This window comes from Oncorhynchus mykiss, chromosome 9 (assembly GCF_057628025.1).
Source record: "Oncorhynchus mykiss isolate SJ-2025 chromosome 9, ASM5762802v1, whole genome shotgun sequence".
Classification (NCBI taxonomy): Eukaryota; Metazoa; Chordata; class Actinopteri; order Salmoniformes; family Salmonidae; genus Oncorhynchus; species Oncorhynchus mykiss.
Genome location: NC_143030.1, coordinates 60,435,875 through 60,457,469, shown reverse-complemented (window position 1 = coordinate 60,457,469; position 21,595 = coordinate 60,435,875). Strand labels below are relative to the sequence as shown.

The 21,595-nt window shown below is 43.1% G+C and overlaps 2 protein-coding genes across 2 annotated transcripts in view; both read right to left on the bottom strand.

The window, feature by feature from the left end:
* Positions 1-6,110, bottom strand: part of LOC110532409 (V-set and transmembrane domain-containing protein 2-like protein) — a 35,329-nt gene extending 29,219 nt beyond the window's left edge. Inside the window, exon 1 of the mRNA XM_021616291.3 lies at positions 5,353-6,110. Coding sequence (XP_021471966.1) covers positions 5,353-5,470 — 118 coding nt within the window. The 5' untranslated portion in view covers positions 5,471-6,110. The remainder of the gene's footprint in view (positions 1-5,352) is intronic.
* A 2,360-nt stretch (positions 6,111-8,470) lies between these two features.
* LOC110532408 (beta-catenin-like protein 1) overlaps positions 8,471-21,595 on the bottom strand; it is a 44,563-nt gene continuing 31,438 nt past the window's right edge. Inside the window, exons 14-16 of the mRNA XM_021616290.3 lie at positions 14,874-15,011; positions 13,012-13,084; positions 8,471-8,805 (exon numbers count right to left, since the gene is read on the bottom strand). Coding sequence (XP_021471965.2) covers positions 8,717-8,805; positions 13,012-13,084; positions 14,874-15,011 — 300 coding nt within the window. The 3' untranslated portion in view covers positions 8,471-8,716. The remainder of the gene's footprint in view (positions 8,806-13,011; positions 13,085-14,873; positions 15,012-21,595) is intronic.

Sequence of the window (21,595 nt, the reverse complement as noted above, 5' to 3'; positions counted from 1 at the left end):
ATCATTTTCTGGAATTTTCCAAACTACTTAAAGGCACAGTCAATTTAGTGTATGTAAACTTCTGACCCACTGGAATTGTGATACAGTGAATTATGAGTGAAATAACCTGTCTGTAAACAATTGTTGGAAAAATGACTTGTGTCATGCACAAAGTAGATGTCCTAACCAACTTGCCAAAAGTATAGTTTGTTAAGAAGAAATTTGTGGAGTGGTTGAAAAACGAGTTTTAATGACTCCAACCTAAGTGTATGTAAACTTCCGACTTCAACTGTGTGTGTGTGTGTGATATATATATATATATTTTTTTTTACGTGTGGCTTGTCCTTATAAACAAAGAGGTATTATACTTCCGAAATTAACTCAAGCTGCTGTCTTCGTCGGTTTGTTTTGGGACACCCATAGGGGTAAGCAAGCTATTTGGAGAAGCAAATATCAGCTGGACTCCACTAAAGCAAATCAACACGACTCCACTCCTCATGCTGACAGCCAACAGATGAGCCCAGCCAAGCCCTCCCCAGGAGGTCTGCAATGGCCACCACAGCAGTCATGTGTTTAATGTGAGACAAGATTGCTCACTCTTCCAACCAGAGCCCAGAAAGTTCCCTCCATCCACTCATCTTAATATCAAGATTGGAGGAAATATGGTTCAGGGAGAGCCAGAAAATCGGTGACTCCCAGAGACACTGGCATGAAAGGGACATAAGAGAGACTCTCTGACTCCGTATCACCAGTTGAAAGGGAAATAGTTCCTTCTCCAAGGTGCTCTGGGAATATGTTTGACCAGAGACATAGGACATGAAAGGGAAATAGTTCCTTCTCCAAGGTGCTCTGGGAATATGTTTGACCAGAGACATAGGACATGAAAGGGAAATAGTTCCTTCTCCAAGGTGCTCCGGGGATATGTTTGACCAGAGACATAGGACATGAAAGGGAAATAGTTCCTTCTCCAAGGTGCTCTGGGAATATGTTTGACCAGAGACATAAGGACATGAAAGGGAAATAGTTCCTTCTCCAAGGTGCTCTGAGAATATGTTTGACCAGAGACATAGGACATGAAAGGGAAATGACGAGGAAAATATCTGTTCACTTTGAGGCGCTTACACTCCACAATAACCATCAGAACTGAGTACTCAGAGAGAAAACACATTGAATGACTGTTTGCTGACCCTACAGTTTGTACTGGGCTGTGTTTGAGGTGGGCAATCTGGAGAGAGAGGAAAGGGAAAAGGAGAAAGAGAGCAAAAGAGAGAGATGGTTGTATCAGGAAGACTGTAATAGGGGCCCTGCTCATTCAAGTACTTTGTGCTCCTTATGCTGCTGGACATTATGGTCAATCCACTGCTACTGTAGGATAAATGGTGGTAGGCTATATAGAACCAAAAATAGTTCAATGGTTTGCTTCATATAAGGCCCTCAAAATACACACAACACAGTTGTTGTTTTTTTGTTGTGTAATTACTTTACATCTAAACGTCTAATATATATCCTCCCACTCAAATAACAGAGTGAATTGGAGGTGTGTCATTCAGAGCAGCTTATATAGCCTGGTCTCAGGGTAACCTGGTCAGGCTGTGGCCTCAGTCCCCTTCCCAGCAGAGGGACATCTGTCCCAGGAGGATTCCTCCTGGCTGGGCCTGGCAGGGAGAGGAGAAGTGTTGATACCAGCCCAGCCCAGCCAGGGCCCCACCGCTGAGAGCAGGTCAGAGACCAGCCTGTCAGCCTATCCTTCTCAGCGTGAGCCTGGCTAATGAATAGTCAACACAAACTGCTGAGGCTAAAGCAGAAGTTAGTTGAGGGCTCGAGCAAAGAGCAGAGAGAGGACATAGACGTTTGGTGGCTGTTTGTTTGTTTTATAGCAGCCCTAACTATTGTTGAAGAGGAAATTCCATTTATTCAATTGGGTTGAAATAATGTTACTGTTACAGTGGGGCAAAAAAGTATTTAGTCAGCCACCAATTGTGCAGGTTCTCCCACTTAAAAAGATGAGAGAGGCCTGTAATTTCATCATAGGTACACTTCAAAAATCCAGAAAATCACATTGTAGGATTTTTTATGAATTTATTTGCAAATTATGGTGGAAAATAAGTATTTGGTCACCTACAAACAAGCAAGATTTCTGGCTCTCACAGACCTGTAACTTCTTCTTTAAGAGGCTCCTCTGTCCTCCACTCGTTACCTGTATTAATGGCACCTGTTTGAACTTGTTATCAGTATAAAAGACACCTGTCCACAACCTCAAACAGTCACACTCCAAACTCCACTATGGCCAAGACCAAAGAGCTGTCAAAGGACACCAGAAACAAAATTGTAGACCTGCACCAGGCTGGGAAGACTGAATCTGCAATAGGTAAGCAGCTTGGTTTGAAGAAATCAACTGTGGGAGCAATTATTAGGAAATGGAAGACATATAAGACCACTGATAATCTCCCTTGATCTGGGGCTCCACGCAAGATCTCACCCCGTGGGGTCAAAATGATCACAAGAACGGTGAGCAAAAATCCCAGAACCACACGGGGGGACCTAGTGAATGACCTGCAGAGAGCTGGGACCAAAGTAACAAAGCCTACCATCAGTAACAAACTACACCGCCAGGGACTCAAATCCTGCAGTGCCAGACATGTCCCCCTGCTTATGCCAGTACATGTCTAGGCCCATCTGAAGTTTGCTAGAGAGCATTTGGATGATCCAGAAGAAGATTGAGAGAATGTCATATGGTCAGATGAAACCAAAATATAACTTTTTGGTAAAAACTCAAGTTGTCGTGTTTGGAGGACAAAGAATGCTGAGTTGCATCCAAAGAACACCATACCTACTGTGAAGCATGGGGGTAGAAACATCATGCTTTGGGGCTGTTTTTCTGCAAAGGGACCAGGACGACTGATCCGTGTAAAGGAAAGAATGAACGGGGCCATGTATCGTGAGATTTTGAGTGAAAACCTCCTTCCATCAGCAAGGGCATTGAAGATGAAACGTGGCTGGGTCTTTCAGCATGACAATGATCCCAAACACACCGCCCGGGCAACGAAGGAGTGGCTTCGTAAGAAGCATTTCAAGGTCCTGGAGTGGCCTAGCCAGTCTCCAGATCTCAACCCCATAGAAAATCTTTGGAGGGAGTTGAAAGTCCGTGTTGCCCAGCAACAGCCCCAAAACATCACTGCTCTAGAGGAGATCTGCATGGAGGAATGGGCCAAAATACCAGCAACAGTGTGTGAAAACCTTGTGAAGACTTACAGAAAACGTTTGACCTCTGTCATTGCCAACAAAGGGTATATAACAAAGTATTGAGATAAACTTTTGTTATTGACCAAATACTTATTTTCCACCATAATTTGCAAATAAATTCCTAAAAAATCCTACAATGTGATTTTCTGGATTTTTTTCCCTCATTTTGTCTGTCATTAGTTGAAGTGTACCTATGATGAAAATGACAGGCCTCTCTCATCTTTTTAAGTTGGAGAACTGGCACAATTGGTGGCTGACTAAATACTTTTTTTCCCCACTGTATATTCATGATCTGTATACACTGTTGGCTCTCAGTATCTCAGTCTCTACGTGGTTGTTTTCTTTCCTCTTTAGCACTTCATTGATTAATGTCATTGATTGACTAGATAAAACCCCCTCTGGATATTCCTGGCCTAAATGAGGATTTAATTGAAAAGTAACAACCAAAACAGTTGTTGATGCAGACTGCATAATTCAGAAAATCTGTAGTGAATTACAAATATTTACACTTTCACGATGTGATTTTCAGCTTCGGGAAATGCTAACCGACTCTCTGTCAACAGCAGGGGCACTATAATACTTAACCCACCTTGGAGCCCTCCAGGTCTAGTGTTCCCCACCCCTGCTTTATGCTAAGTCCCTGTCACATTTAGGTAAGAGGCAGTGGGAGAGTCATGCACCTGTAGTTTGGTTTGTCTGGGTCCAGCCCACTGGCCAGAGGTTGACCCACACACCCTGGAGGAGCAGGTAATGAGCTGCTCACACCCTGATGAGGGGCTCAACTTTTTTTCTACACATTCATTTTTGGACACCAAGATGCTTCCCGTTTTTAAACTGGTTTACCCAATGATGTTTTACCAGGGCAACATATTCCATGGTGGAATAACATCAGGCAGTTTTCCTCCCTCTGCTTTTCCTTGGATTAAAAGTTAATGAGTCAGAGGGATCTCACTTCTGTCACTGATCACACAACCCAATCAGAGAAATGATACCATGCATGTTATCATACTAGTATCTGCTAGTAATACCAGTGGGCACAATGGTGATGGTAGAAGAAGATTTGGCAGAAGTAAGCCCGTGATATTCACTTTGTTATAGGGGATCATCAGTATCTTGCTCAAGGGCATGGAGGCACTTAGCCCCACACGCAATCTTCTCTTTTCGACAGTCCATTTTTCTACCCATGCCAAACGTCTGCCCACACATCTGCTGAGCTGACAGCCAAGCAGTTGGGATCCCAAACACAAGATGATAAAGCCAGACAATACACTTTTAGCTGAATGATGCAATTGTAAAATAGACAAGAGGAAGCCAGATACAGTGCTGGTGCAACATCAGAGTATGAGTCTCCAGCACAGATATTTTGGCCCTCCAGCTAAGTAAGTCTTTTGACTTATTTGCATTGTTGCGGGGGAACGAACGAAGGGGCCTCCTTCACCAAACTAAAGTTGGCACTATGCATTTGGGCAGGTAGCGTTCTCCTGGCATCCGCCAAACCCAGATTCTGTCAGACTGCCAGATGGCAAAGCGTGATTCATCACTCCAGAGAAAGTGTTTCCACTGCGCCAGAGTCCAAAGGCGGCAAGCTTTACACCACTCCAGCCGACACTTGGCATTTCGCATGGTGACCTTAGGCTTGGGTGTGGCTGTTTGTCTATGGAGATTGCATGGCTGTGTGCTCGATTTTATGCGAGTCAGCAATGGGTGTGGCTGAAATAGCCGAATCCACGTGTCCACATACTTTTGTAGATACAGTGTATTTCTGCTTCCACTCTTGTACTGCCATGAGCATTGTCAGTGTACTAAATATGAACTATTATTTGACAGAAAACGGTAGGCTATGTAGATTTGACCATAACAAAATGTAGTTCAATAACTGTGCATATATAGAACATGAATTAACCCAAGGCGCTTAACTGATATTAATGTACAAAATACATAGCTCATCCTCCTACCTCAGGTGTTCCCTTATAAAGAAAAACACCTTCGCATCACTTGCCTCCACTCTGAGCACACTCACTCCCTCTATACCAGCAGCATCTTTCTAGTGTTTACGGTTTCCTTTGTGAATTTTTCTCACTCATATCATTACAATTGAACCAAATGAAACATTAGAGCGCAGAAACATACCGTTCCCGGAGATGTGGTTCACTAACTCTGCGTGTCCACCTTGCCTTGTGGAGGCAGTAAGTTGGATGTAGAGTCCCATGTAATGTAAAGTCCCTACTATCACCCCAAAGGCACCCATCTCGTTTGTCTGAGATTCCAGTATTCTTTGCCACTCTCTCACATTAGGTGTAGTAAGTTTACAAAATAAAATCCAGTTAACGTGTTGTAACGGTTTGAGACTAAAGCACAGGTCGCTGATTAGAAGCGGTGTGATGGTGCAGCCGCCCGCTAGTTGAAGTCGCTGATATGTCTCTTCAGCTTGATCGGCTTTGGATGCGACTGAGGGAGATTTTCCTTCACACAAAAAGGGGAGTGCCTCGGCTTGCAATGGGGAATATCAATTAGACGGAATGATCTGAGCGAGTGATTTATTGAATAAACTTTTACAAGACTGTAATTCTTAGAGCTGTAGAACCATCTGTCATTGACAAACTGTCCGTATGAACTGCATAAGCATAAAGACACGATGCAAAGCGAAAAAACAAATTATGACAATTGACGCAACAAAAGTACTTGGTCAATTAAGCCTGTTGGATATCAACAGGTGGACGAGTAATTAATGTCTTTGCCTTCATCAGCGACATGTTGCTAATCTCAATTCGAAGGCAAGTTTTAATGCGATTCAAAAATAAATAATGTTATGACTGGTGTATTTAGGTTTTGGAGGTCTGACTGCATGCTGTGTGGTATTGCGCTCATATGATCCCCCTAAAGCGAGTGACAGAAACATCCTATCACTGCTTTGCTATCATCAAACATTCCATGCGCCGCAAAACTCAAGCAATGTTAATGTCAATAATAATGTAGGCAGCTCCGCATGACAGTTAATATGGAATTTGAGAAAGAGGTATACTGAGGGCAATTTATAGTTTTGGGAGGAAATATTTTCCTGATCGTCAAGCCTAACATAGGCTATTGTCTCCAGTTTGGTCGTAAAAGCACACAAAGGCATCAATGCCATTTCAGCACCATGGACAGCACCAAATGAACAGGATGAGCCCTGCACCCCGAATGCAGCTGCACACAGCACATAGTGAACAGACTATGGGATAGCATAGCACCATTGGGAATGGAATTGCTTCAATTATCTTCTCCATAGAAATATAATAAGTAACACACTATGTAAATATTCTGTTGCAGCCAGGAACATTGAACAATGTATTCCTTCTCATTAACTTTGTCTTATCATGTTCAGAGATAGTGTTATTTTGTTATAATAGCCATTCAAGGCAAACAGTCTAGAACAAGAATCTGGTTAATAATGGTAATTCAGTGTCCATTCCATGAAAACTGTAATGATTTAAGGGTCTTACATTGAATCTTCCACAAGAACTCAATATATTAAACAACATTCAAGATACAGTTTGTCTTCCCACTATGTACACTAAGGAAGCAGGGACAAAAATCACAGCACAGTTCTATTCAATCACTTGTAAAACACAATTATTCTACCTCCTCGCAGCTGTGAAAATGCTGTACAGCAACTGTTAACACGGAGGCGTCATAATCACTGATAAGAGATACATAGGGTGTGTTCCTGAGAATACAATATGCAAATTACCATTCTCTAGTTATAAGCAATATTAGAGCGTAGGTTGCAGAGCAGCTGTTACGCTGTTGGAGAATGGCCTCCTATGTCTCCTCCCCGTCGTGACGCCGCCACAGCAACCCGAGACATGAGTGATTGGCATGGCAAGATTGCTCCCACATGCTCTTGACAAGCATCACTATGGTGATGTCCTTGAGTCTCTGCATGAGCCTGGGCCGGTGGCTCGCTCTCATTTGCATGTTAAGTTCGATGCTGTGGCAAAGAGAGCATCAATAAAAATGCACTCCCTCATATGACACCCCCGATCACATATGGCCTCTAACGCATCACACACACAAACTGGATTTATTAAAACTACTTTAAGATTCTAGTTACCAGGGAGATGGCAGTAATTGAGTGTGAAAAGTGTTGGGATATCTTGGAAATCCATGACCTATTGCACCAGCAGAGCATTAGACTGAACAGCTGTGAGCAATATGAAGCATTCCATTTCTAAAACTGAATTTTTTATGTAAACATCTATGCTGAGGAAAGTGGCATTAGGGGAGCATGGGGCATAAGCACTGAAGAGTAAACAAAAACATGGGACAGAAAGCTGTACTATTGAAGAATAAGCATAACAATTTTCTGTATCACATTAGCCAGGAGGGAGATGTTTTGTATGAAAAGGCTCTGCAGGCCTTGAATTTGAGAGAGGAGAGAGAATGGTCTGTGCCCAATGTAGCTGTGTGTGCTTAGCTATTCTGCTTCCTTCAACAACGGCAGAATTGCATGAAATCCCTCGTTACTCTCCCAAGGACAGTGCAGACAAGGTAGTGTGGGTTGACAAGGATTTTCACACATTTGCACATGATCAAACCACAGAGCCCACATATAGGAATGTTTTCCAAGCACACTTCATTTCTATTTTAAATGTTACTTTTGTTTTCTTTTAATAAGATGTGCGAACAAAGCCAACCCGGCCTATTCCACTGGGATTCACTGGGAAATAATATGAAAATACATGCTGCAATATGATACCGGGGCATTTATGCCATCATGGGAATCCCAGGCATCAGACCACATTACCACTCTATGTGCAGGATATGTCCCCCCTGTGACTTCACAATCCAACTGCAGCAGTCCTTCTGTGTAGAAGAGGCATATATTCAGACATCATTCTCCCTTGAAGTGGAGATACAGCAAATGCCATGTTTAAAAACATTACATGTGTATACTTGAAATAATAATACCATTCTGGTCTTACCAGTTGATGGCAAAAGGCCTGAGTGGATGGCTAGGCATCTTTTCAGGTTGTATGTCATCATGCCCCTGGCCTACACTGGTCTTTCCTCAACCTCGCTTACTGCAAATACAACCCTGCCAACAGTAACAAAAGTTGGAATGCCATGTAATTAATCTGCACAAAAAACTATGTAACAGAAATCTTTCTACCTTATAACTTAAGTATTTTTCTCAAAATAATAACTGAAATGAGGTGTAAATGAGGGTTTTGTTTTCACACAAAAAAAACATCTTATCCAGATAGGATTTTATTACCAAATGTTTATTATAAAACACACAACTCAAAACACCACAAAGCTTAAGACTGCGTATCTTTGTTAATATATTTTGAGTCACTATGGTCCATCACATGTTCCAGCCCAGAGAGAGCAATCAATACACCTTCTCTGCACTTGCTGGACCCTGGTATCTTCTGTCTGAGTGTGTGGAGACCCCCCGTCCATGTCGAAGCTGACCGCTGGTCAGGTCACTCCCCCCAGTGGTTGGTTAGGGTTAGAAGTTCTCCAGCAGGTCCATGATCCTCTTCTGCTCGCTCTCTTTGAACTCCTCACTCTTCCCATCACCAATGTTTTCAGCATACTCTGAAAAAGACACACCCCCAAGTTGAGTTTGGCTGACTATGAGCTCTTCATGTAGTCTTCTTTTAATCAAACCTCTCCATGGACATGGATCCTGTAATCCACACACATCAAGGGAACTCAACCCTAGGAGGATGTTCCTGAATTACAATGACAACTCCCACTCTTTTCCTCTCTCTCACATCCAACCCCAGCATTCGTGTGTGAACACAGAGCACACACCCAGTTCTCCATACGTGAGTAAAATAACCCAGAGTTTTGTACCAAGACCAGACTACAAAAAGGAGAGATTTGGAAAAGGCTGCAGTCTAGAAACCTAGAAAAATAATTGGTGGTATACCTTGTTTAAAAAAAACCCTGAAACTGTATCTCCAACCCGATGTTCTAGCCTGTCAATCCAGTGTTATCAGTGCAGTATACTGAATTTTTATTGCTACATCCCCTGACTTACACCTCGTCTCTCAGGGGTACATAACTTCAGCCTATATCCCCTGACTTACACCTCGTCTCTCAGGGGTACATAACTTCAGCCTTTATCCCCTGACTTACACCTCGTCTCTCAGGGGTACATAACTTCAGCCTATATCCCCTGACTTATACCTCGTCTCTCAGGGGTACATAACTTCAGCCTATATCCCCTGACTTACACCTCGTCTCTCAGGGGTACATAACTTCAGCCTATATCCCCCGACTTACACCTAGCCTCTGAGGGGTACAGAACTTCAGCCCATGTTCCCTGCCAACTCACACTATACTAGACACTTCTCTGACTGAGGCAAACTCGCTGTGGAAATCCTGTCACACAGGTGTAGCCTCAAAGCAGCAGTCTATTTGTGAGTAATGTGAAGGAGAGTTTGCAAAGGCCAAGAGTAGGTAGCTCCCACTTGCAGGATTACCAGTTAAGCCCTGGGACCTTGAGAGAGGATTGCCCCAAAAAAACATTATTTTAAAATGCCAGAAAATAAATAATAAATTAGTTTTTCTGACAATGGCCTGGGGCAAGAGGAAAAACATGCTTCCAATAAAATTCTAGGGTGAATCACAAAAAGCCTGCACACAGAGAAGACTCATCTCCTCATGAATTTCACTGTCCACAGCCACGACCATGAGCAGAAATTCAACACTAGACACAGTGGTATCAAGCAGTAACAAAAAAAACGATTCCAAATTGTTTCTTGAAGTCCAACAGTCTACATCGCACCTTGCTCATTCAGCTCAAATGTGTGTGTGTGAGCTAGCAGGGTTCCTTAAGTCACCCACACAATTCCAACATCCCCTGGAATTAGCTTCAAGAAGACAGACTCACTATCCAGAACCACTGGCTGGCATTCTGAGGCACTCCTCCTGTCACCACGGCAACCAGGCTGAGGGGAATATGGCGTGACAAACGCTGCCACCATTTGCCGGGTCACCAAATAGTGCTTCCTGCTCGGTCACAAATGTCAAACTTAATTTTCGTGCAAGTCTCACTGTTGACAAGTAGGTTAATCATCCAAGGGCATCTTGCAGAATGGAGAAACCTTTGAAAATGAATGTCTCCTGACAATTTCATCTGACTACTGACACTTTCAACTGTCACCTCTGATGTGTCACTGATGAGGTTACAAACTGAAGATAACAGGGCGTGCAGACTGCTGCAGTGCTTGTCAAGACACTGGAGAACTGCAATGCTACATTTCCACCAAGAACAACACGTTTACATCTGTAGTTAGTAGTCTGGAAGACAGAGGACATGACAGTCACACACAACATGACCATGGGATCATTATGATTCTGGATGGCACCGTCCACCACACAGACTTCACAGGTTGGGCCCTTTTACTGAGCTTGCTGTCGATCTGAGCTAGTCTATGAGGCCACAGCTGGTGCTGGGTAATTTGAGAAAGCTACATTCTTAATTCCCCAACACAGTTTCATTGATACCTTGCTTTCACAGAACCTCCCAGACTGAGCTGAGGGCCAAAAAGCCCCATCCGGTGGGAGCGAGTCAGACAATAAGGTCATTTGACCCAGCATGGACACTGGGGCTGCTGGACAATAGAGGCCTGGACATACAGTGCCTTCGGAAAGTATTCATAGACTTTTCCACCCTCAAAATTACGTTACAGCCTTAATCTAAAATTGATTACATTTTTTTTATCTTCAGAAATCTATACACAACACTCCACAATGAGAAAGCAAACAGGTTTTATTTTTTTTATATATATATTTTTAAATGTATACAAAATAAGAAACAGAAATACCTTAAGTATTCAGACCCTTTGCTTTTGTGACTCAACAACAGGTGCATCCTGTTTCCATTGATCATCCTTGAGTTGTTTCTACAAATTGGAGTCCACCTATGGCAAATTCAACTGGTTGGACATGATTTGAAAAGGTACACACCTGCCTATATAAAGGTCCCTTAGTTGACAGTGCATGTCACAGCAAAAACCAAGCCATGGGGTTGAAGGAATTGTCTTTAGAGCTCCAAGACAGAATTGTGTTGAGACACAAATTTGGGCAAGGTTACCAAAAAATGTCTGCAGCATTGAAGGTCCCCAAAAACACAGTGGCCTCCATCATTCTTAAATGAAAGAAGTTTGGAACCACCAAGACCCTTCCTAGAGCTGGCCGCCCGGCCAAATTGAGCAATCGGGGGAGAAGGGCCTTGGTCAGGAATGTGACCAAGAACCCGATGGTCACTGACAGAGCTCTAGAGTTCCTCTGTGGAGTTTATTCCAGAAGGACAACCTTCTCTGCAGCACTCCACTAATCAGGCATTTATGGTAGAGTGGCCCGATGGAAGCCTCTCCTCAGTAAAAGGCACGATAGCCGCTTGGAGTTTGCCAAAAGGCCCCTAAAGACTCTCAGACCATGAGAAACAAGATTATCTGGTCTGATGAAACCAAGATTGAACTATTTGGCCTGAATGCCAAGCATCACGTCTGGAGGAAACTTGGCACCATCCCTACAGTGAAGCATGGTGGTGGCAGCATCATGCTGTGGGGATGTTTTCAGCGGCAGGGACTGGGAGACTAGTCAGGATCGAGGCAAAGATGAACGGAGTAAAGTAGAGAGAACTTTGATGAAAACCTGCTCCAGAGTGCTCAGGACCTCAGACTGGGGCGAAGCTTTACCTTCCAACAGGACAACAACCCGAAACACACAGCCAAGACAACGCAGGAGTCTCAATGTCCTTGAGTGGCCAAGCCAGAGCCCAGACTAAATGTAATATTGTAAATGTGATATTTCACTTATTTTTTTAATACATTAGCACCAAAAAAATATATATACTGTTTTTGCTTTGTCATTATGGGGTATTGTGTGTAGATTTATGAGGGAAAAAAACGATTTATTCAATTTTAGAATAAGGCTGTAACCTAACAAATCTTGGAAAAGTCAAGGGGTCTGAATACTATCCGAAGGCACTGTATATCCTGCATCATCTGGAGCAGACAGAATGTAATATGCCTAGGGTTTCCCAAACTTGGTCCCGGGGACCCCAATGGGTGCATGTTTTGTTTTTTCCCCAAGCACTACACAGCAGATTCAAACAATCAATTGATCCTAAAGCTTTGAACATTTGAATCATCTGTGCCGTGTTAGGACAAAAACCAAAACGTGCACCTCTTGGGATCCTGAGGACCGAGTTTGGCAAACGCTGGCCTAGTGTATAATGGAATAAAACTGATTACATAAGTATTAATTAAAGAGCCATTGACATCCTCACTGCATCTATTTAACCTTTTCATACTGCCATTTCCAATGCAGGAGTCAGCCTTTTAATTGGGGAGGTCAGGGGTGAGCATCCCACTCTGTGGGCGCGCACACACACATCTGAGCATGAATATAAAGTGTCTCGAGGGACAGGAGACCGGGGATGAGGGGCTCGTGCTGCAGATCAACTTGACATTCGCTACCCTGTCCAGGCTGTGACACATGACGGATGGCTCCATTTACACCACTACATGTCACCACGGCTGAAAGAGCCATGCAGTCCACAGCTTCCCAGAATTAGTTGACAATGACATACAAGTCAATAAATAACTGAAAATACAATAACATGAATATATCAACTAAAACCAGAGAGGACAGATGTATTTATGACCTTTAGGTGAAGAAGGAAAGAGTGAGGCTGTTAAATATACTAGTGTTGTATGGCTTCGGAATAAATCCATGTCAGTGCTAGTCTCTCTGCCTCTAGCAGGGTGGGGAGTGGACTCTCACCTCTCATGATGTGCCGCACCACTTTGACAGAGCCTCCCCTCAGGTTGAGGATCTGATGCACCCTCTGCTGCAGCTGAGAGGAAAAAAGGAAAGACAGGGTCATGACTTTCACCGAATCCCTGATAACGGTAGCGGACTGTACACTGTGACATACAGTTACACTATTTCACTCAGAGGTTTCGCTAAGAAGATAACTAGAAGGTACCAGAAGCAGGAGCTGAATCTCCATATACAGTGCCTTGCGAAAGTATTCGGCCCCTTGAACTTTGCAACCTTTTGCCACATTTCAAGCTTCAAACATAAAGATATAAAACTGTATTTTTTTTGTGAAGAATCAACAACAAGTGGGACACAATCATGAAGTAGAACGACATTTATTGGATATTTCAAACTTTTTTAACAAATCAAAAACTGAAAAATTGGGCGTGCAAAATTATTCAGCCCCTTTACTTTCAGTGCAGCAAACTCTCTCCAGAAGTTCAGTGAGGATCTCTGAATGATCCAATGTTGACCTAAATGACTAATGATGATAAATACAATCCACCTGTGTGTAATCAAGTCTCCGTATAAATGCACCTGCACTGTGATAGTCTCAGAGGTCCGTCAAAAGCGCAGAGAGCATCATGAAGAACAAGGAACACACCAGGCAGGTCCGAGATACTGTTGTGAAGAAGTTTAAAGCCGGATTTGGATACAAAAAGATTTCCCAAGCTTTAAACATCCCAAGGAGCACTGTGCAAGCGATAATATTGAAATGGAAGGAGTATCAGACCACTGCAAATCTACTAAGACCTGGCCGTCCCTCTAAACTTTCAGCTCATACAAGGAGAAGACTGATCAGAGATGCAGCCAAGAGGCCCATGATCACTCTGGATGAACTGCAGAGATCTACAGCTGAGGTGGGAGACTCTGTCCATAGGACAACAATCAGTCGTATATTGCACAAATCTGGCCTTTATGGAAGAGTGGCAAGAAGAAAGCCATTTCTTAAAGATATCCATAAAAAGTGTTGTTTAAAGTTTGCCACAAGCCACCTGGGAGACACACCAAACATGTGGAAGAAGGTGCTCTGGTCAGATGAAACCAAAATTGAACTTTTTGGCAACAATGCAAAACGTTATGTTTGGCGTAAAAGCAACACAGCTCATCACCCTGAACATACCATCCCCACTGTCAAACATGGTGGTGGCAGCATCATGGTTTGGGCCTGCTTTTCTTCAGCAGGGACAGGGAAGATGGTTAAAATTGATGGGAAGATGGATGGAGCCAAATACAGGACCGTTCTGGAAGAAAACCTGATGGAGTCTGCAAAAGACCTGAGACTGGGACGGAGATTTGTCTTCCAACAAGACAATGATCCAAAACATAAAGCAAAATCTACAATGGAATGGTTCAAAAATAAACATATCCAGGTGTTAGAATGGCCAAGTCAAAGTCCAGACCTGAATCCAATCGAGAATCTGTGGAAAGAACTGAAAACTGCTGTTCACAAATGCTCTCCATCCAACCTCACTGAGCTCGAGCTGTTTTGCAGGAGGAATGGGAAAAAACTGATAGAGACATACCCCAAGCGACTTACAGCTGTAATCGCAGCAAAAGGTGGCGCTACAAAGTTTTAACTTAAGGGGGCTGAATAATTTTGCACGCCCAATTTTTCAGTTTTTGATTTGTTAAAACATTTGAAATATCCAATAAATGTCGTTCCACTTCATGATTGTGTCCCACTTGTTGTTGATTCTTCACAAAAAAATACAGTTTTATATCTTTATGTTTGAAGCCTGAAATGTGGCAAAAGGTCGCAAAGTTCAAGGGGGCCAAATAATTTCGCAAGGCACTGTACATTGTGCATACAGACATCCTACCTGGGATATCCCAGAGTTGCTGATCTCCACCATGATATAACAGAGGAGCTGGAGGACAAACAGTCCAGCATCCAGCCTCCGTAGGTAGAACTCATCCTCCATCACATCATCCAGAATCTCACCACGTTTAACCATGTCCTGTCACACACACACACACACACACACACACACACACACACACACACACACACACACACACAAAGGGAGGGATAAAAATTGAAGGAATCATTAATTCAAGTGTTGTTTCTCAACCTTTGCACATTCAATTTCTTTATTGATCATGTCAACCTGCAAATCAATTGATTAAAGAGTTAGGTGGCTAGAGGGTCTGCTCTGTTGGCATGCACACCTACATAGTTATCAATCTTAACAAATCGGTCCGTATGCCAATAATGTATGGCTGTCAATGCACGACGGCCACATTAATCATCATTCTGAGCCATTGAAACAGACTGAGAAGGGGCTTCTAGCATGTGGTGCCTAACTCCTAACAATGACGACTTGACAGTGAAGAGCTTCAACAGAACTCTGATGTGCATGTTAGCCATTACCCTGCTTCCAGCCCAGGTGGGGAACATGACAGTTGGCATTCTTCAATGGATATAATCACACTGCTGGACATTGGCCTCCTCCCTCAGGACTAAATCTCCTTTCAAGGGATATTCTGGCATCAGAACCCCTTGGAGAGGGAGTCATATTTCTGGCATGCACACAGCAGCAAAAGTGTGCTTTAGTAGACGAACAAAGGGCATCTAACAGGAAAATGAACTCGACGCTCTATATATGTGCAAACAAATAGAGGATCCTTTAAAGGGGTTTGTGATGAAAACAAATTGCTCTTCAAATGAGGAGCCAAAGGGTAATACTGTGTGCTTGACATTTAGATTCAAATACTGAAGCTGGTCTGTCTGTTGGTTTGAATTTGAAAGCATTACAACATTTAAGGGCTTCATCAATTCAAATAAATCATATCAAGACACAATTCAAGCTAGAAAAATGTATGACGTTAATCTTACAATATCTTTAGTCTGTTTCACAGCATAAATCCAGATAACTATTTTGGGAACTTGCAAGAATTTGCAACTCTAGCCTGTTTAGATGTAAAACAATAGGCCTGCCCATGATTTAAAAAAACTATCTTAAATAAAACCAATAAAATGGAGGAAAACTTTTCCTCTGGGGAGAAGGCTGGTGCAGCTTTCAGAACAAAACGGCTGCTTGTTCCAAGGCGGTCCTCTCACGCAGGCTTGCTATTGCATCAGATCCAGTGGATAAAAATGGCTGTATATGCTAATGTATAGCAAACCCTAGGGACAAGGGGACTAGCAAACATACCAGTTAGTCCGTCCTCATTACACAGTAAATTATTGGAGTGAAGAAAAACGTTTTCAAAGGAAGCCTGGATGACTCAATTAAAGGCATAAAGGTCTGACAACCGACTGCCAAGGAGAAAGTAATAAGGACAGATTCTTATTCTTTTCCCTTTCCACATCCTATTCCGGCGCAGGTGTTAATATGACAACAGCAAAATGGAACGAATGCTGGCTCCATGCTTTTCCTCTGGTGGGATGCAAAGACTGAATTAATGTGACTTCCTTGTCAGCACCCCCTTTGAGCTTACTGTAGCCGTCTGTAGGGCTTACTGAATCCTTTCACTTGTGTTGTGTAAGAGTAGCTGAGGTAAAGGGAGAAAAACATGCTAAGGAGAGAGATGCTGATTTTCCCTTTTGATAATCGCACAGATGACCATGTAGGTCAGGGATCATCAACTAGATTTCTTTCTGGAGTGGATGGTCAGGAGGCCGGAACATAATTACAAATAATTTGTAGACTGCAAATTGACCGCAAGAAGCCCAAACAGATATCCTATTTGACTAAAACAATTATTTTAAATCTTGCTTAGATTTATATACAATAACATATTATGCAGGGGAATACTTTGGAACACATTTCCAAAAGTAAAATCTCTTGGAGTTGATTTGCTGGTGTTTTTACAGTTCTTTTATGTCCAACAAATCAAATAAAAACTTGGGGGGCCAAATAAAGTCAAGTGGCCTGCATCGCCAGTTGGGGAACCCTGATTTAGGCTTTTCAGAAATCAAATGGCATTTTCCACTAATTTGATCTAACCTAGGTAATAGAGTCCCAGAAATACAGGCAACCACCCACACACAAACATAGCTGTCTACACACACGCACACACACTTTAAGCAATCACAAGGCTCAATAAGACTCCAGCAGTTGGCTGGGAGATGAGTCAGAGTTATAGGACCTTTCCAGGCATGATCTTTACCCAGCTCCCATCAATCCCTCAGCACACAGCCAGAGCCCTCCTGCACACAGAGGCTGAGGTAATGGATGTCTGAGCTACAGCTCCATTCCCTTAATGAGGCAGGAGCAGGTCAGGGGAGGAAGACAGGAAGCAGGGAGAGAGAAGGGCAAAAATAGCCAATGCATTGAAAACCAACCACGTACACTTAAATTGGAAGAAAGGTATGGTAGGCTATAGGCAAGGTGGGGGAAGGCGAAAGCAAGTTGCATTTCTGGATCCTTTGAAATCCTTTCTCCTTTGAAATCCTTTCAGCCATGAAATGCCCAGTTATGAATGTAGTTTGCAAGCCGAATGTGCAGGGTGTGCATGTCTACATCTATAGCATGATCATTAGGATAGTGTGGCTGACTACTAGTTAGTGGTAGTTAAGACTCCTCCTAGGTCCCTGCCTGCAGTCAGTAGAGACCTGACTAACCTGACAGTGGCTGCAGCAGGGTTTCTGTTAGGAAAATGTGTCGCCAGACATTTGACCGGCAGCGTTTTATTTTATTGGACATTTGAGAAATTTACCGGATCTATAAGCATTGCGTGTGTAACCTAATTATGCCCTTCACCCACGGTGCTCAGAATGACAGAAACCACATTTGGGTTATTTTAATTCATATTAATATGCAAGTCGAGGATGCAACAATGTGTGGTCCTTCTTGTGCACTTTAAAGATATTAGAACAACTGATCACATTTACTTTTCCTCAGCCAACAAGACGAGTAACGAACAGCAACATCACTATCCTATTTCAATCTACTATCCCCCATAGTTGAACATTTTACCTATTCTATTGGTCAGTTTGTCAAGAAAGAAATAGCCTATTCCAAACAGACACTCGGACAGATTATACACTAAGTATATAAAACATTAGGGACACGGTCCTAATATTGAGTTGCACCCCCACCCTTTTGCCCTCAGAACAGCCTGAATTCGTCGAGGCATGGACTCTACAAGGTGTCGAAAACATTCCACAGGGATGCTGGCCCATGTTGACGCCAATGCTTCCCACAGTTTTGTCAAGTTGGATGGATGTCCTTTGGATGGAAGACCATTCTTGATACACACAGGAAAATGTTGAGCGTGAAAAACCCTGAAGTGTTGCATTTCTTGACACACTCAAACCGATACACCGGGCACCTACGACCATACCCCGTTCATAGGCACTTCAATCTTTTGCCTTGCATATTCACCCTCTGAGCGGCACACATACACAATCCAGTCTCAATTGTCTCAAGGCTTAAAAATCCTTCTTTAACCTGCCTCCTCCCCTTCATCTACACGGACTGAAGTGGATTTAACAATTGACACCAATAAGGGATCATAGCTTTCACCTGGTCAGTCTCATGGAAACAGCAAGTGTCCTAACGCAGTAGGCTAAGCATTAAAGTTTGTTCCATAATGCAATTAGCTGGAAAACCACATTGTCAAAAGCACACCGCACACAGGAGCGGTTTCATGTGACATCTAATGGATATTTTCATCCCTATTTAGAAAGAGGGGAGTTCTAATATGCAACAACTAACCTGAGCTGCTAATATGACTAGGATTGCGCCTTTGGCTACTGGACAATGAAAGAACGTTTATATAAAATAATTCCACGGATAAGGTATGATTTTGGCTAGGCTACTTTGAAGCAAGGTAAGATACGCATCATAATATGTAGTAAAGCGTTCAGGTTTCAAACAAATATATGTTTTCAAAATGCACACTGTCTCCAGCTCATTGCAAAGTGGTGTGTAACACGCTGATGAAGCCTGCCTTCTGTTGCCTAAGCATTTGCTGTGTAACACGCTGATGAAGCCTGCCTTCTGTTGCCTAAGCATTTGCTGTGTGAGATGCTGATGAAGCCTGCCTTCTGTTGCCTATACATTTGCTGTGTGAGATGCTGATGAAGCCTGCCTTCTGTTGCCTATACATTTGCTGTTTGAGATGCTGATGAAGCCTGCCTTCTGTTGCCTATACATTTGCTGTTTGAGATGCTGGTGAAGCCTGCCTTCTGTTGCCTATACATTTGCTGTTTGAGATGCTGATGAAGCCTGCCTTCTGTTGCCTAAGCATTTGCTGTGTGAGATGCTGATGAAGCCTGCCTTCTGTTGTCTATGCATTTACTGTTTGAGATGCTGTAGCAGCAGCTCTCGCGCTGTCTGACAGATTTTCCGCTTCAAAAGGTTCCGTATCTGTATGTTGTACGCGTGTGATTGAGATACTGAACAAAATATACTGTACACACACGCCAATTAAATTCCACTAAATTAACCTAACCGATTAGCATGACCAGGCAAATGTATTTCCATCAATGAAGAGGCTAAAAAGCATTATTTCGAAAGAGGATTTTTTTCTTCAACTCCCGGACAATTGGCCTGCGCCCATTTTATTTATTGGCTTTTCTAATAAATAAAAAAACTGCCAAAAGCTAGCTATTACTGGCTAACAGAAACCCTGGGCTAGCAGTAATTACTTGTCAGCACCAATCAATTGCACAGCAACTTAGCACTTTCTGTCTGCCTCCCTCTGCCTACCTGCCTTGCAATAAGACATGAGAGAGTGGGGGGCGAACGACAACGTGGGGACTAATTCCAATTCACAGTGCCTTTCTTAACACAACCATTAAATAGAAGATGAGATGAGTTTCATTTGTTGCAAACAGACAGACCTTTCTGGGTTCTCAATACCGCACTAAGGAATTTTGCTCTATGCATGACAGATTGACCAGGTGAATCCAGGTGAAAGCTATTATCCCTTATTGACGTCACTTGTTAAATCCACATCAATCAGTGTAGATAAAGGGGAGGAGACAGGTTAAAGAAGCCTTGACACAATTGAGACATGGATTGTGTAAGTGTGCCGTTCAGAGGATGAATGGACAAAATATGTAAGTGCCTATGAACAGGGTATGGTAGTAGGTGCCAGGCACATCAGTTTGAGTGTGTCAAGAACTGCAATACTGCTGGGTTTCCCGTGTGTATCAAGACTGGTCCACCACCCAAAGGAGGGGGGGGGGGGGGGGGGTAGCAACTCAATAGTAGGAAGGTGTTCCCAATGTTTTGTACACTCAAAGTTAACCAATTGATTCTTGAAGAATAGAACTTAAAGTGCCTCATTCAACTGCCATACCCCATCAGAACCCAAAATATAAGCTTGTTCTTACAGCAATGTTAAAAACAATGTTAATGTAAACAAACGCTGTATAGCTGTAAAACTTGGTTAAAACTATCATTTTGATAGCATGGACGGTCAGCCATTGCATCCATAGCTCGGTCTATAAATTTGAGAGTGGTCACATTTCTCCAGATTCCATCCTTGAGGTTTTTGCCAAAACAGAGGCGGGGTGTCAACTTTGTTATTGTTTGAATTAGGGACTCTAGTTTTAAATCACTCTCAAATAGCATCCTTACTATTCCCACCACCAAGAAAAAGCAAGACTGGCGGAATAAGGAGCTTATTAAATCCAGTCCTCAGATGCTGAGAAGTATACTCCTGTGGAATATCTGCTCATAATATGTTGCAGAGAGGAAAAGATTTAGCTTACCACCCCAAAATAACATCCTAACGAAAGTGGAGTGATAAAAACAGAACTGCTGATGGCAGCCAGTTGTACAAAACAAACGAAGTGGAGGAGGGAGATCAGGACACAGCAGGAAATGTCATCTTTATAGATACACCATATATACAAATGAATGTGGACACCCCTTCAAATTAGTGGATTGGGCTATTGTAGCCACACCCGTAGCTGACAGGTGTATAAATCGAGCACACAGTCATGCAATCTCCATAGACAAACATTGGCAGTAGAATGGCCATACTGAAGATCTCAGACACTTTCAACGTGGCACTGTCATAGGATGCCACTTTTCCAACAAGTCAGTTCATCAAATTTCGGTCCTGCTCAAGCTGCCCCGGTCAACTGTAAGTGCTGTTATTGTGGAGTGGAAACGTCTAGGAGCAACAACGGCTCAGCCGTAATTTGGTAGGCCGAACGGGACAGCCGAGTGCTGAAGCAACAGCTCACTACGAGTTCCAAACTGCACCTGAAAGCAGCGTTAGAACAGTAACTGTTCGTCGGGAGCTTCATGAAATGGGTCTCCATGGACGAGCAGCCGCACACAAGCCTAAGATCACCATGCGCAATGCCAAGCGTCGGCTGGAGTGGTGTAAAGCTCGCCACCATTGGACTCTGGAAGAGTGGAAAGGTGTTCTCTGGAGTGATGAATCACACTTCCCCATCTGGCAGTCCGATGGACGAATCTGGGTTTGGCGGATGCCAGGAGAACGCACCTGCCCCAATGAATAGTGCAAACTGTGAAGTTTGGTGGAGGAGGAATAATGGTGTGCTTCCAACTTTCTGGCAACAGTTTGGGGAAGGCCCTTTCCTGTTTCAGCATGACAATGCCCCCATGCACAA